This window comes from Hippocampus zosterae, chromosome 18 (genome assembly GCF_025434085.1).
Source record: "Hippocampus zosterae strain Florida chromosome 18, ASM2543408v3, whole genome shotgun sequence".
NCBI classification, from domain to species: Eukaryota; Metazoa; Chordata; class Actinopteri; order Syngnathiformes; family Syngnathidae; genus Hippocampus; species Hippocampus zosterae.
In genome coordinates, this window is record NC_067468.1 from 10993740 (window position 1) to 11008933 (window position 15194).

At 45.2% G+C, this 15194-nt stretch overlaps 1 protein-coding gene across 9 annotated transcripts in view; it reads left to right on the plus strand.

Moving 5' to 3' along the window:
• Window positions 1–15194, plus strand: part of LOC127591331 (mediator of RNA polymerase II transcription subunit 13-like) — a 146659-nt gene that overhangs the window by 35264 nt on the left and 96201 nt on the right. For 7 of the 9 annotated variants that reach the window (XM_052051339.1, XM_052051345.1, XM_052051347.1 and 4 more), the window contains exons 3-4: window positions 10600–10684; window positions 13033–13116. The exons of 1 other annotated variant lie outside the window; for it this stretch is intronic. In XM_052051339.1, the coding sequence (XP_051907299.1) occupies window positions 10600–10684; window positions 13033–13116 (169 nt within the window). The remainder of the gene's footprint in view (window positions 1–10599; window positions 10685–13032; window positions 13117–15194) is intronic. One more of the 9 variants, XM_052051342.1, reaches the window with a different exon arrangement.

The window sequence follows — 15194 nt, forward strand, 5'->3', positions numbered from 1 at the left end:
TTCATGCGGCTATATGTGTGTAATGTCGTATATCGAGCTTGCAAAAATGTACTTCGGCTGATTAGTTTTCTGGTCGAATGATAAAAGAGCAGATAGCGTTGGCGGCGGCTGTAAACGATACGCTCACGAGGAATGACCGCGTGTCCAACTGTGCATGCGATTATGGCTGAGACGGGATGATCATAATCATAATAATAATAAGGCGCCCGCTTCCTTCCTGGTGTTTGAGGACTTATATCAGCAGTCTGTGTGGCCTTTCAGCCCACGTCAAGTGACTGCTACGGCTAAATTGATTTTCTCCCTTGGCCTTTTCTTGCTTTTTTTTGTGTTTTAAATCAGCTTTCGAAAGCCGATTTTTTTTTTTTTTTTTTTTTTTTTTTGCTGTAACCGCACAATTGATGCTTCCGCTGCATCCACTAGAGTTGCATGTTTGGACAAATAGCAAAGATTAATTATTGCTGCCATGTTGAACCAGAGCAGCATGGAGGTACAATATGTGCAAGTTGGGAAAACATTTTTCACTTTAGAATTTTTTTTGCTGTTCCACTGCTGTTTTATATGCACAGTAAATACATATACTGTTAAAAAAAAAAAAAAACATAAGAGATCACATAACAAAAAAAAAGGAGGGAGGGGTATTGCGGTGGTGCGAATGATGATCCGCGATCGAGTGGGCAACGCCGTAATATCTATATGGCTTCTGTTTTGCATCGCCACGTGCTGCCGTTTGCCACGTTTGTCAATAAAGATAGAAGCGGTGGACACTTGTCCACCGATCGGATCTGAGAACTGCGCCATCAGATCAGAAGCGCCTGCGAGGTGGCTGAGGAGCCGGCGCGCAGATTTATCCCATGCTTGAATCGAGTGCATCTTGGCCCTGCCTGGGAAAATGCCAGGAGGGCTCTCCAGCTCCCTCCTGTTCATACTTTCGGGGAGGGGCAGTGGGATGTAGGTGAATGTGGGTGGGGGTGGGGGGCTTCACTGTAAATCTGTGGCCGCCCCTTCTCGCTCCCCCCCTCTAGTGGCAGTTAGGGAGCCCTGTGGACTCCCACTAAGCCTCTCAATAACCGTCTTGCCTCCCTCCTCGAGCCTCATTCACGTCTAATGAGGTGCTCAAGTGTCTGCGGTTTAACATGAGGGTCAAAAGGCTCAGAAATGGGACCTTTTTTCAATAAATATTGATATATATATATATATATATATATATATATTTAAAAAAAAAAATCCTCATCTCACCCCTCGGGTGGTGTCCGTCCCTCATTCAGCTCGGGTCCTCTACCAGAGGCCAGTAAGCTTGAGGGTTCTGCGCAGTATCCTTGCTGTTCCCAGCACTGCACATTTCTGGACTGAGATGTTTGGGGGTCACTGCCCCGAGTGCTCCGACCACCACAGGCACGACTGTCACCTTTACCTTCCAGGCTCTCTCCAGCTCCTCTCTGAGCCCTTGGTATTTCTCGATATATATATCTTTTTAATAAACACCCATTTACATCTTGCACTCCTAAATGCAAACATGATAAATTGTGCTGTGCTATTTGAGAGTCTGTTGACCTCATTGGAGGAGGTCGGAGAAATTGGACGAATATACATGTATATATGTATTTATTTGTTTTTTAATGAGGTCGGAGAAATTAGACGAATATATATATATTTGTTTTTGCTCAAAAACTCTTTTTAGTGCTGCACGGGACCAATGTTAAATATAAGTTGATACAATATTGAAAAAACATTTGTTTGGGGAATTAAATAAAAAAAACGTGCTTCCAAAAAAATACCACGATGGGAACTACATTTATGTTTGCCAAACGTACTAAAACTCACTATAATTATTGCAAAAAAAAGGCTTTGTTGTCATCTTTTTCATTTCATACTTGAGGTTTGGTTTATTTTATTACACGTACACTTCACAAACACTCAAAAAAAACCCAAACAAACTAAAACTAAAACTAAAACTAAACTAAAAACGGAATTTGCATGTAACATTTTCAGAATAAAATAAAAACTAACATATCTGCTGTCAAGATTAATTAAAACTGACTTTAAAAAATCGCCCCCGAGTTGCCGGGCTCGTTCTTCGACCGTGACGTCCAAGTTTACGAACGTCAACACACTTCCTTCAGCTGCACGTTGCGTAACGACAATCAAAGGCTGCATCGCTTTATTTTGGATCCACTCAAAACGTTAGCGTGCCGCTTCCCAATCAACACGCGATGTACAGAGATCGTGCTCAAAAGCCATAAAGGGAGAGATGCCATACGTTCGCTTGCATTTTTCTCACTCACGGAATATTTAACAGTAAACTGTCAATAAAAGTTTTCCCTGCGCGCGCACAGACTTTTTTTTTTTAATTGGCTAAATTCACGCAGAGAGGAAACATCATAAAAGAGAAGCGTAAAACTGACACGATGGCGGCGATACACATTTTTTTTTTTTTTTTTTTTAGTATCTCATCGGTTGGGAAGCGCTCTCAGCAAATTAAGCCAAACAGAGTCGAGCCATTCAGAGGAGCCATAAACTACGCCGCTCGTAAATTGACTGCTACAAAGTTGATTGATGTCTTTATTAAAGCACATCGAAGGAATTCATCAGGTGTTTTATTTTTTTATTTTTTTGGCGTTCACGACAATCAAGTGAAAATCTACCATATAATTGATGGCCACTATAAATGCTTTGTGAACTCCTCCCAAAAATTCATATATATATATATATACTGTGTATATATATATATATACATATATATATATATACATATATATATATATATATATATATATATATATATATATATATATATGTATATGTGATTTTTTTTTATGTATGTATGTATGTATGTTTTCAAAAATGTAATGTACTTGCTGTTAAAAAAAAAAATCACAGTGTTCAGCAGCAAGAGTTTATTTGGGCGAAATCTGAGAGGAGATCCCAGACGACGTGCGAAAAAACAGCTCAGACACCACGTCCCGTTCATTTATTCATTACTGGCGACTTAGGGGAGAACACTTGGCACTTTGCATCCATCCACTCCACATCCCCGACATCAAAACGGATCGCTTTGTGTGTGTGTGTGTGTGTGTGAAGAGCCCCAGTAAGTGACTGTCAAATTAGAAGGGAGTGACTGGGGAAAGTCGTTGTTAGCGTTGGTGCGATGCCAACACACAAACGCATCAAAATGGAGTGGCTCCGCATTTCGCGCCATCTTTCCCCCGCCGCTCCTCTCTCTCCAGTCGTTTCAATTGCGCCCGCCGACTCCGCATTAATACAGTCGAGTCGCCGGCGAATTATACATTTACGCCGTCAACATGCTGTCACACGATCTCGCACGCGCTCGCCGCGACTGTGATGCTTAATCAATTAAACAGTTTATCGCGTGCAGTCTGTCCTCTGGCTCCGCCGAGATGATTATCTGTGCAGTTATTTTGTTTTAATCTGTAAAAAAAAAGAAAAAAAACAACATCCTGTGTTTGATTTGAGCATGAGACTAAGTGAATATTTGAGCTGTGCCAGCGGGGGGTTTTATGTTTGTATTTTATGTTGTTTTCAATTATTCATTTTCCCTCTCAGTGTGCCCATGACAATTGCTTCTCCTCGATTACGTCATGAAATGGAGACCAAAACGTATTTCTGCCTCTGTGTCACCTCGCCCGTTCGGTCTTAATGACCTCATTATTATTCGTATTATTGTTCAGAACTAGAGCCCGAGCCGAGTTGGCTTTAGGGATTTATTTAGATTGTTTGGGGGGGGGGGAATGGCCCGGTAGTCCAGTGGTTAGCACGTCGGCTTCACAGTGCAGAGGTACCGGGTTCGATTCCATCTCCGGCCTCCCTGTGTGGAGTTTGCATGTTCTCCCCGGGCCTGCGTGGGTTTTCTCCGGGTGCTCCGGTTTCCTCCCACATTCCAAAAACATGCGTGGCAGGCTGATTGAACACTCTAAATTGTCCCTAGGTGTGAGTGTGAGCGTGGATGGTTGTTCGTCTATGTGTGCCCTGCAATTGGCTGGCAACCGATTCAGGGTGTCCCCCGCCTACTGCCCGGAGACGGCTGAGATGGGCTCCAGCACCCCCCGCGACCCTAGTGAGGATCAAGCGGTACGGAAGATGAATGGATGAATGAATGATTCCAGTTTGTTGTCCACCTACAGCATATTTTCATAGACTGTGTTGGCCGGACATTACGCTCGTTTGACCTGTTCCATCCATTTTCATAATCGGCTTATCCTCACACGGGTCACGGGCGTGCTGGAGCCAATCCCAGCTGTCTTCGGACAATTAGCAGGGACACCCTGAACTGGATGCCAGCCAATCGCGAACAACCATTCGCGCTCACACTCACACCTTGGGATAATTTGGAGTGTTCAATCAGCCTGCCATGCATGTTTTTGAATTAAGGGAGGAAACCAGAGTACCCGGAGAAAACCCACGCAGGCCCGGGGAGAACATGCAAACTCCACACACGAAGGCCTCCGTGCTGCCCTTCGCGCTTTTGTTCCACTTGCAAAAAATCCAGTGAAGCACAACCTCTGCTCAGATAGTTCCTGCGAGTCTTCTGTTTTTTTTTTCTCCTGCACCCCAAGTCAAATTCCCCCGTTGTCAAAGCCAAGAGAGGAAAGCAAAGTGCAGAGAAGTAACGAAGGGGAAGTTGTTTGAGTCGAGGGAGAAAAAGAGAGAGAGCTGCTCAGCCGCCCGCTTTTTCCCCCCTCCACTTTGACCTCCACGTTGCAGAGGTGGAGCTCTGCTGACTGCAACTTGACTCTGCCGCTTCAATTCTCACTCTCGCCAAAACAAGACGACTAGGAACCTTTTGATCCTAACTGGTATCCCCCCCCCCCCCCCCCCACCCGCCGTTTGTTTTTAACACACATGCCATCGTGCGTGTGTTTGCCCTACTGCTATACATTCGAAACCTCTCCAAATGCAGACACAACCTTGGTGCCTTTTTTTTTTTTTTTTGCCTGACTCACCCTCAGAACTATGCAAGCAACTCCAGCTCAATCGCCTAATTGATTCCAGACTTCCCCCACAAGCCTTCACTATCCATTCGTGTCCTCCTGGACTCTCTGGGACTCAGTGCCGAATTCATGTTTCCATTACATGGTGTCGACTGACTTTATGGAAACATGCTTGTCCGTGTACAGAGTGTGTGCGTGCATTTTTTTTTCCTCCACAACATCAATGTGGTCTTTCAGGTAAAAAATAAAGCTCTTTATTCAGTTGCCTTGTTTTGGGGATAACTTTATTTGTAATTTTGTCCAAATAAGCTTCAGTGCTGAATTGCCAGAGTACATTTTTTTTAACTTGCTACCACAATATTAATAAAATAATACCCACATGCTCTCCAAACGAATGGTTGTAGCAAAACTGGATACCGGATGCCCCCCCCCCCCCCCCCCACACTCAGGTTTCCGCTGTGTTGCTAAGTTGGCTTTATGGTACCTCCCCAGTTGCCATGGTCCTAAAAACACAATATATTTGCACGAGACAGAATTCCTTCCACCAAATATAACTCCACACACCTCCTATTTTATTATACAGCAAATGGAGCCTTTTGATTCTCTATTCAGAATCAGAATCATCTTTATTGGCCAAGTAGAGCACACAAGGAATTTGTCTCCGGTATAACACACTGCATTAGTATCATCATAAACAAGGACGTGACAAATTCATTTCTCATGAGAACACGAAAGGAATACTTGGAAGTTATTACACCTGTTGTGGAAAAAGTGGCTTTGAAAAACAGGTTGCCAACATCTCAATAGGTCGTAAAGTACTTCATGAGGTTGAAACAAGGTGTAATTTTTTTAACACCTTGTACAACTGCTGATGCGTTCAGAGGCTTGGTAGCTGCATCACTGGACTGAGCAAACAGCGCTTACTGAAATGAGAAAGGTTTATGAAAGGTGTGCTGATACACATTTATTACACTGTTATTACACACAAGGTTCAGCGAGAGTCCTACCTCCATATCAAATTGTGTGTGTGTGTGCATGCATGCAGCTGAGTGTAAATGCACATACAGCCCGCGAACAATATTTACGCACTGCTGGATAAATTCAACCTCATTAGTGTGTTGCTACATGCTATTGACCTTACCTGGCCTTGTCATAATCATCACACTTGATGCTTATGTGAGCAAAATTGGAAAACACCTGGAGTCAGACAGAGGTGGGGGCACCAACTGCACTTGTGTAGGCTGCAGTAAATCTAAACCTGGCTCCACATGACTGCAGAGACGGGCCTAGTTTGGGGCAACAGGTCGGTTCTTGAGCTGTGGTTAGTTTTGATCAGAGGAAAATGAACCAATGAGAGAGTTGTAGAAAGGGAAGGAACTGTTCAGGGAGAGGTCGCCGCACATTATCGGCCTTTGGAGATCGATGGCAGCTTTATCGTGTAATAAACAGCTGCAATTCGCTCACTATTTGGCAAGTTTAATAGTGACACACTAATGTATACAATCTGTCGCCCGACCAAGTGTTGGAAGGGAGCCTGGTCGTCGAGCATAAACAAAATAACTGATTCATGAAAAATGAGTTTCATCGTCTAACTTATATCGATGGCAGGTAGCGGCTCACTATTTGGCACCTGCTGCTGCCCTGACACAAAGTGACCACCCAGACAAGCAGAAGCTTCTTGAGGCTAGATCTGTCACGCAGACTTGCAGATTGTAGAACGCCACACGCCTCTTGAAGGCACATGCATATACGGTCACACATTACAGTACGTACAGTATTTTTTCGACATTTTATGCTTTTTCAAAATGTTTTTGAGTGCGTCACTGAGTTTTTAGCGAAGCTTCAGATACTGCTAAACGGCGGTTTACTGTGGCCTTTTCGTCAAGTCGTTCCCATTTTAAATACCGTTTTTTTATTGTTGTTGTTTTTTTTTTTCTGACTTTTTTTTTCTCCGCAATGCCTCCCCCTTGTTTTCTGTGATCATAAGGAAAAAGCCCAAATGACTTTAATCTAATTGAGAGAGTGCGGCTGATAACATGCGGCCCATTTACATTCTCCGGGGCGTTCTGCAGTTGGCTGGAGCCGCGTCTGTGATGAATGACGGATCATGATGCATTAAAGCCCTATTGCACTCAGCTGCACATTTGAGTCTCTGCAGCACGCTTTTCCCTCGGGCCATCTGTTTTCCTCCCCTGATTAACAGGCAGTAAATCTGAAAATGTGGCGCTCAGCGACGCGCTGTTGCTACAGTGACAGTGGCGCCGTGTTTTCCTCCAGCCTACTTACACAATTTCTCCAACTGTTTTGTTTGACACCGAATGTTGATTTTGACTGGGTTTTCTTCCGCGACTGGAGCTTGTGTTGATGCGTTGCCAACTCTAATGGGGATTGCATATTTGTGTGTTCTAAATGTGTTCCATTACTACTGTTCATAAAAAAAATGGTTTTACTGCTGCTGTTCTCGGAAAGAAGCAGAGAGAATCCCATCCCATGATGCATCACTGCACCGATACTTACTAGACAGCAGTTACTACTTTCCTATTAGCCCGAGTGCTGGCGCCATCTAGAGTGTTACGGAAAGAGCACAAAATTATGAAAAATGATTTTCACTACAAATAGATGGAATGCGCCAGATACTGCTACCCTAATGCTAATGCTAATTAGCATCCAAGTTTCAGTGCTGCACCGTCAGCAGTGGTTGGAACGCAAATGTTGAAGCAACATGTAGCTGGATGATGTAACGATATTCACACTCATATATTCTTTATCTGTACATTGAACGTCGAAGAATAGTGCCGTACTGATGAGTTCAAAGTGTAGTTGACATGTTAATCTGAATCCCACTTGCGTTCAAGGCAGGACAGGGCCCCCGCCTCAATATGAACGGCCGCTGCAAAGAGAGTTTGTTTTATACTCACGGCTCAATGAACAGTATATACCCGTCTGGCTTATATTGCCCCCAAGGGGTCCAATTGATGTAGTGTGATAAATATATATCACATATGTATTTGTTTGAATTATATTTAAATTTAATATTTATATAATTACTGGGTATTTTTTTAATTTGCAGAAAAGTGCTACATTTTTTTTTTTTGGTATGGTTTGAACGGATTAATGGCATTTGCATTCATTTCAATGGGAAAAGACGATTTGAAGCAGCACCGAGTTTAAGACTATTCAAGAAAAACAAGCGGAGTGGAACATTAAAGTAGAACTAATGACAACTTGCATTGCAATTTTTTCAACTCGTAGAAAAAGAACAGTGTTAATTCGGCATTCACTTTTGTTGCCTTTTGGTCGAGACTTGTAGCAAGGTGCGAGAAGACGAGATTCAATCTAAAAAATAAATTTAAAATGCCATCCTGTGGGTCGGGTCCAGCAGTGGTGGGCTGCAAAGTTGGTCTTTTCAAGAGGTGTACAGAAAAAGAAGAGATATCAGGAGAGCGGTGAGAGCTAATGAGCTGGATTTTGCCAGAGACTTGGCATTCTGCTCATCTTGCTGCTGTGTTAGATAGAGCGAGCTGGCTCCAGCGAGCTTCCTGTCTGCGCCCTCAAGCAGGAGTAAATGAGGGCTGGGTGTCGGGGAGGAGGATGGGGCGGGGGGGGGTGGCTGAAGAGGGAGGAGGAGGCGGATAGGGTGTTGGAAGCAAAAGAACAGAGGAAGAAGGAGGAGGAGAAGCAGAAGGAGGGCACGCTGTTGAAATTGAATGCCAGGACGCCATGTTCTCGCGCCTGCGTTTCCATGGTGACATGGTAATTCTGGCGAGTAAGGAAATTTCATTCACCCCCGTTAAGAGGCAGACGGGGGGGGGGGGGGAATAGATGAAAATATTAACTGAGCACAAGGATGGGAAGACACATGACATAAATCTGAAATGGAGAATGAACCCCCCCCCCCCCCTCCCATGTGGTCTTTGCATTCCTCTTCTCTATGATGATGCTGGGGTTTGTTTGACCCCCCCAACGCAAACACAACACCCACTCGGCACACGCTCACTCCATCAGCCCTGCAGGTACTGTATATGGCACAGAAAAAAGGCAAGCACTGTTTTCTGGCTGCTCTGTGGTATACAGTATGTAGTTGTGTGTGTGGTTATTTGGGAGCATGTGCTGCAGCACAGCTAGAAACACACACACACACACACACACACACATTTTCATCAAGGGAAATTTGATGCAGAATCACCAGCTATTAGTGAAAATTTGCAAGATGTAATTTTATGTCGTTTGTCATTTTTGTAATATGCAGTTCAACCTGTATGCTGGCAGCGTCTGATAGAATTACTCAATGTAATACTTGAAGCTGTTTACTGCCAAAATAAACACAAAAGAGAGAATTATTGGACGTGTTGAGTATTTCAAACAACTCCACGGCTTAGCCTTTAGTCCGCTTACTTAAGGCTAATGTTAGCATTAGCAATGATTAGGAGCTATGAGGCTGTGTTATAGTACTTTACGCAATGGATATTTCAGCACCAATATACAGTATAGTACATACAATATACTCAAAACGGTACTCGCAGTAATATACTGTATTATTTATCCTCTGTGAAGAATGACTAATTGACTCTCACACGAGTTCGAGACGGCGGCCCGGTAGTCCAGTGGTTAGCACGTCGGCTTCACAGTGGGTTCGATTCCAGCTCCGGTCTCCCTGTGTGGAGTTTGCATGTTCTCCCCGGGCCTGCGTGGGTTTTCTCCGGGTGCTCCGGTTTCCTCCCACATTCCAAAAATATGCATGGCAGGCTGATTGAACACTCTAGATTGTCCCTAGGTGTGAGTGTGAGCGTGGATGGTTGTTCGTCTCTGTGTGCCCTGCGATTGGCTGGCAACCGATTCAGGGTGTCCCCCGCCTACTGCCCGGAGACGGCTGGGATGGGCTCCAGCACCCCCCGCGACCCTAGTGAGGATCAAGCGGTACGGAAGATGAATGAATGAATGAGTTCGAGACAGGACACGCCCCGCAGCAGTGTAATGGAGTAGCTGCCGCAACCAGGCAGGAAAGGATTTTTTTGGGAGTGAAAAAAGTTTAATTGTGGGAAAACTGTTTTTTTTTTTTTTTTTAGAATATGTTGAAGTTGAAATAGTGAGAGTACAACCCCCTAAAATTTTTGACCCCACTGTTGTGTATGAGCTACCTTTTGTTATTGTTGTTTGTATCCTTTTTTTGTTTTTTGTTTTGTTTTTGCCCGGTGGGGGTTTAAGCAAAAAAAGGGACCGGCTTTCAACTGGACATACATGTGCAAGAACCTGAGCGAGCGAGTGGCGCGAGTGCCTCCGCGAACGCACGCTTGCTCTTGGGCTAAGCGAGTCTGACAACTGCCCTGGGCTTGACTGGCCTGTCGCTGCAGCCAACCTGACACTTGCCCCCCCCCAGCACACCACGCGGTGACATTGCAACACACAGTCTCATCCCTGAGCGTGATTCCCGATATGTTGCGCAGGTTTTTCCTCCTCAGCACAATGCAGCATGTGGTGACGGAGCGCACCATCAATAAGCGCGTGTTGTTTATAATCCTCAAGCTGGCGTGTGCAGATGCTTCTCAGTCTCTGAAAACATCATTACTGTTGCCACCGAGAGGGATTATAAAGCGGCGGTTGGTAATAAGGCCGTATATTGAGATTTTATAATTTGATGCTTTTTTACTTTCAGTGGCCGAGGAGGGGCTCTGGGAGTGCGGACTTTCCTACGAGTGCAGGACCCTGCTGTTCAAGGCCGTGCACAACCTGCTGGAAAGGTAATGAGAAAGTGAATGACTAAAACGTGCAACATGTCTGGGAAGATGGTTTTATTCTTAATCATGCAAAAAAAAAACAACAACAACAACCAATAATAATGGAAATGAGATGAGCCCCGTATATCGTGCTGATACAGTCCAGACCAACCCACAGTTACTGAAAATCTGCGGTATCGAAATTTTACACATTGAGAATGAGAATTTAACAAGGTAGCAAAATGTTCAACCAAAGCTTTTGACTTTGTCCAACAAAAAGTCTGATAGCTTAATGCTAACTTCATGTGAAATGCCATATAGATGCGAATTAGCATTGATGTCATGGTGATTGTAAAACCTTCAAACAATCGGGACGTTGGCATTTGTTTGAACTCAAAAACACTTTTTGTCGATGTTGAAAATTGCTGGGTCGGTTACCCAACTCAGAAAAAAAAATATCCTTCAATAATCGAATGCGCGGGTGCTGAGCCGCGAGGATGCCGGAGTACACTGTATTGTCTCAGACCCATGCTGATGTGTTTATTTTTATTTTTTTACTTTTCATCCCTAAAACCTACTTTTGAAGATATTTAATTTTTATTGGACTATGACGACAACATTTGTCTCGTGAGTACCTTTTGAAATATTCATCTTCCGTACCGCTTGATCCTCACTAGGGTCGCGGGGGGTGCTGGAGCCCATCCCAGCTGTCTTCGGGCAGTAGGCGGGGGACACCCTGAATCGGTCGCCAGCCAATCGTAGGGAACACAGAAACGAACAACCATTCGCACTCACACTCACACCTAGGGACAATTTAGAGTGTTCAATCAGCCTGCCACGCATGTTTTTGGAATGTGGGAGGAAACCGGAGCACCCGGAGAAAACCCACGCAGGCCCGGGGAGAACATGCAAACTCCACACAGGGAGGCCGGAGCTGGAATCGAAGCCGGTACCTCTGCACTGTGAAGCCCACGTGCTAACCACTGGACTACCGGATCCGGGCGCACCCCAGCCCAGTGTCGAACGGCGTTCCGCGCGGCCGGAGCCGCTAACCTTGACCAATCGGGGGGCGGCGGCGCTACGGTGCTACCTTTTGAAATAATACAACCTAAATACATGGCCATCAGTCTCGTAGGTCAATGTTAAAAGATATTTCAAGTGTGTCCCCAAACAAAAAGTGTTCAAAGAAAACATTAAAAAGTCACCGTTAGACAACTCCACTTGCCTTCTGGCATCCTCACCTCACTGAAATTAATAATCTGAGCATTGAATCATTTGCCCAAGTACCCAAAGCTCTCCTTTCTGAGCCAGAGCCATCTGTTAAATGAAGCAGCACATATTTGCTCTCTATTAAGTGAAGCATCAGCGATCATCATAGGGGGGGGGGGGGGCAGGCGGAATTAACCTTCCTATTACCTTGAAGCTAACTTCTTTTATTGCTAGCCGTTTCGGCGCGAGCGGGAATCGCCTTCTCCTCCGCCACGAAATCAACTTTTGTCGCCGGGCGCCGATTTTAATTTTCGGCTCCGCTCGAATGAGCGTAAATTTGAGTCGAGTGGGTCTTAAACAAACAATCACAAGCGGAGCGATTAGGAACAATTTAATAACGTGCGCAAATCGCAACCGAGAGGCCATCAGGGCCATTAGAAAAGGCGGAGTTGTAATTGTTTGGCTAAATTAGCGAGCTGACGGCGTGAGGTTGTGGTTGTTGATATTCAAACACGGTACACGCATACTGACAATCGGACAGAATTTGAGCAAAGGCCCGATTATCAGATGTTTCCGGAAAGATTATCCTGTGGTGCGGGCTGCTTCGAAAACATTCATTCATTCATCTTTCGAACCGCTTGATCCTCACTAGGGTCGCGGGGGGTGCTGGAGCCTATCCCAGCTGTCTCCGGGCAGTAGGCGGGGGACACCCTGAATCGGTTGCCAGCCAATCGCAGGGCACACACAAACGAACAACCATCCGCACTCACACTCACACCTAGGGACAATTTTAGAGTGTTCAATCAGCCTGCCACGCATGTTTTTGGAATGTGGGAGGAAACCGGAGCACCCGGAGAAAACCCACGCAGGCCCGGGGAGAACATGCAAACTCCACACAGGGAGGCCGCAGCTGGAATTGAACCCGGTACCTCTGCACTGTGAAGCCCACGTGCTAACCACTGGACTACCGGGCCACCCCTTGGAAAACAATCAACTGTAAATAACAGGATCGCTGATAATCGGGATTTATTTCAAAATTTTCTCCCCTTGGCATCCTTGAGTCCCTCTTAGAAGGTGCGATACAAAGCGAGTCATACCACCAAGGATGATTCTAATTATTCCATTGACGTCTTCCATTCTGTCTGTTCTTCTCACCGCTGCAGATGTCTCATGGACAAAGGCTTTGTGCGAGTCGGCAAGTGGTTCTTCAAGCCGCACCAACTGCAGGAAAAGTCTCTGGGCAGCAGGTGAGTGGCATTCACTCGACAGCGTGTTTCACCAGCTCGCGATTGCGGAACACAGTCAAACGGCGTCTTGTCACAGCTCGCGGGAAGTTCCTTCATGTGCTTCGTCCTGTCCGCTCGTCCTCGGGGCAACGGCAACTTGCCCCTGCCGGTGGGAGGCCATTCCAAGGTAGAGAGGCGTTCATTTTTTGGCCGGAGTGGAATGCGCGAATGTGCGCGCGAGTGAGTGCGAGTGTTGCGGGGCTCTGGTGACTGTTGTCTTGGCCCGCCTCTCACAGTTTACCGCAATTGGGCAAGGTTTTGCTTCTCTCACCCTTGGCAAGCCCAAGTGAAAGCCTGCATGGATGTCAGATTTATGAGCAAAGCTAAAATAGGGAGGAGTGACAGTTGAGTTTAGTCTGTTTGTGATACAGTATATTGTTAGTTTAACTCTGTAAAATCTTCGACTTACACAGAATGCACTTAATTAACAATCTAGAATGTATCCTGAGCAGGAGAATATTAATTTAAAAATTAATTTAAAACAAAAATAAATCAATAAATACATTTAATAAATGTGTTTATTATGTATTATTTATTATAATGAATAAATAAATAAATAAATAAATACAGTTAATAAATAAAAATAATAAATTTAAAAAAATATATGGCGTGTTTTTTTCCCCCCTATCCCTACCTACAAATAAAGGATATCTTAAATGTTAATTATATATATATATTTTTTTTTATTTAAAAAAATATATATAATTAAAAAAAAATATGTATGGCACATAGGCACATCACTAACACAATCGTGACATATGCCTCAGTATGACCACAGTCAGTTTCATTGGGGACCCTCCGTGTCGTAGGTGTTCTAATCGTTTTGTAAATTTTTTTTTTTTATATCAAAAGTATCACTGGGCAGGTCTGAATATCCAATGTACTGAATGTATGATGCTTGAAAGCAGTGTACACTGTAAATCTCCGTACGGCTACAGTATGTTGTCATGTGCCTCTACCACCCCCCCCCCCCCCCCCCGAAACAAACAAACCCCCTCCCGTCCTCGCCTCAACGCCGAGCCACTGCTGCCTCTTTGAATTATTGAGCATCCTACAAAGAGGGATAAGGCGGAATATCACCGTCGCTTTCACTGTCCCAAATCAAACAGGGCGGGGGGGGGGGGCTTTGTGAGTGACACTGCTTGTGAACGCCGTTCTGCTTGCTCGCAGTTCTCATGCGTGTACATCATTCCATCCCTCTTTTCCACAATAGCGTTGCAGCAGCCTGAGGAATCCTCCCCCCTGCCTCCCCTTGCGCCCCCCCCCCACACCTCCTCACGCCACGAGGGAGCATTGCTCAGTTGATGTCATGTGACCTCCCGCCTCAGCTTTAACCAGCTCCTTTGTCTCCTCTGCACCTCCACTTTGTCCGTGCCTTTTATCGCCAACAGAGGGCGTCTAAAACAGCGCGCGCCATCATCATCATCATCATCATCATCATCATCACCATCGCCCCCCCCCCCCCCTTTTCCGCCTTTGTCAAGCTTCCCCGGTGTTTATCTCACGCGTGTCCCTGGGGCCATAGTAGCGGAGAAGAGCGGCGCATCCAGGAGAGGATTCCGAAACCTCCTCCCTCCACTCTCTTTGTGTCGGAATGAGGAGGAAGCGCTCTGGGTTGGGAGCGAATTGCATCAGACGCTGAAAAGGGGTGTGGGGTGGTGGTGGCGGTGGGGGGTTACTGGGAGGAAGAGGGATGAGAAGGGGGTGGGGGCTGGAATGATGGTCATAAATTAATCATTACTACAGACGGCTGAATTGATGCATTACAGTCTGTCCTTCTCATTAGTTCAGTCAGTTGTATGCATGCCAATTACAATGCTAAATACATATATAGGGGGCTCTCGTTTGAATCCATGACCAAGGAAAGCACAGCATATTATATTCTGATTTCAAATCAGAAAAAAAAAAATCATGCTGTGACCGACTATGCCGAAGAAAAGTTGTATTATCTCCTTAACAATACTTCATCGTAAATACACGGCGCACAGATGCTCTGCTCTCCTCGGGTGACATTGAGCTATTAGCCGTCGTCTTGGCAA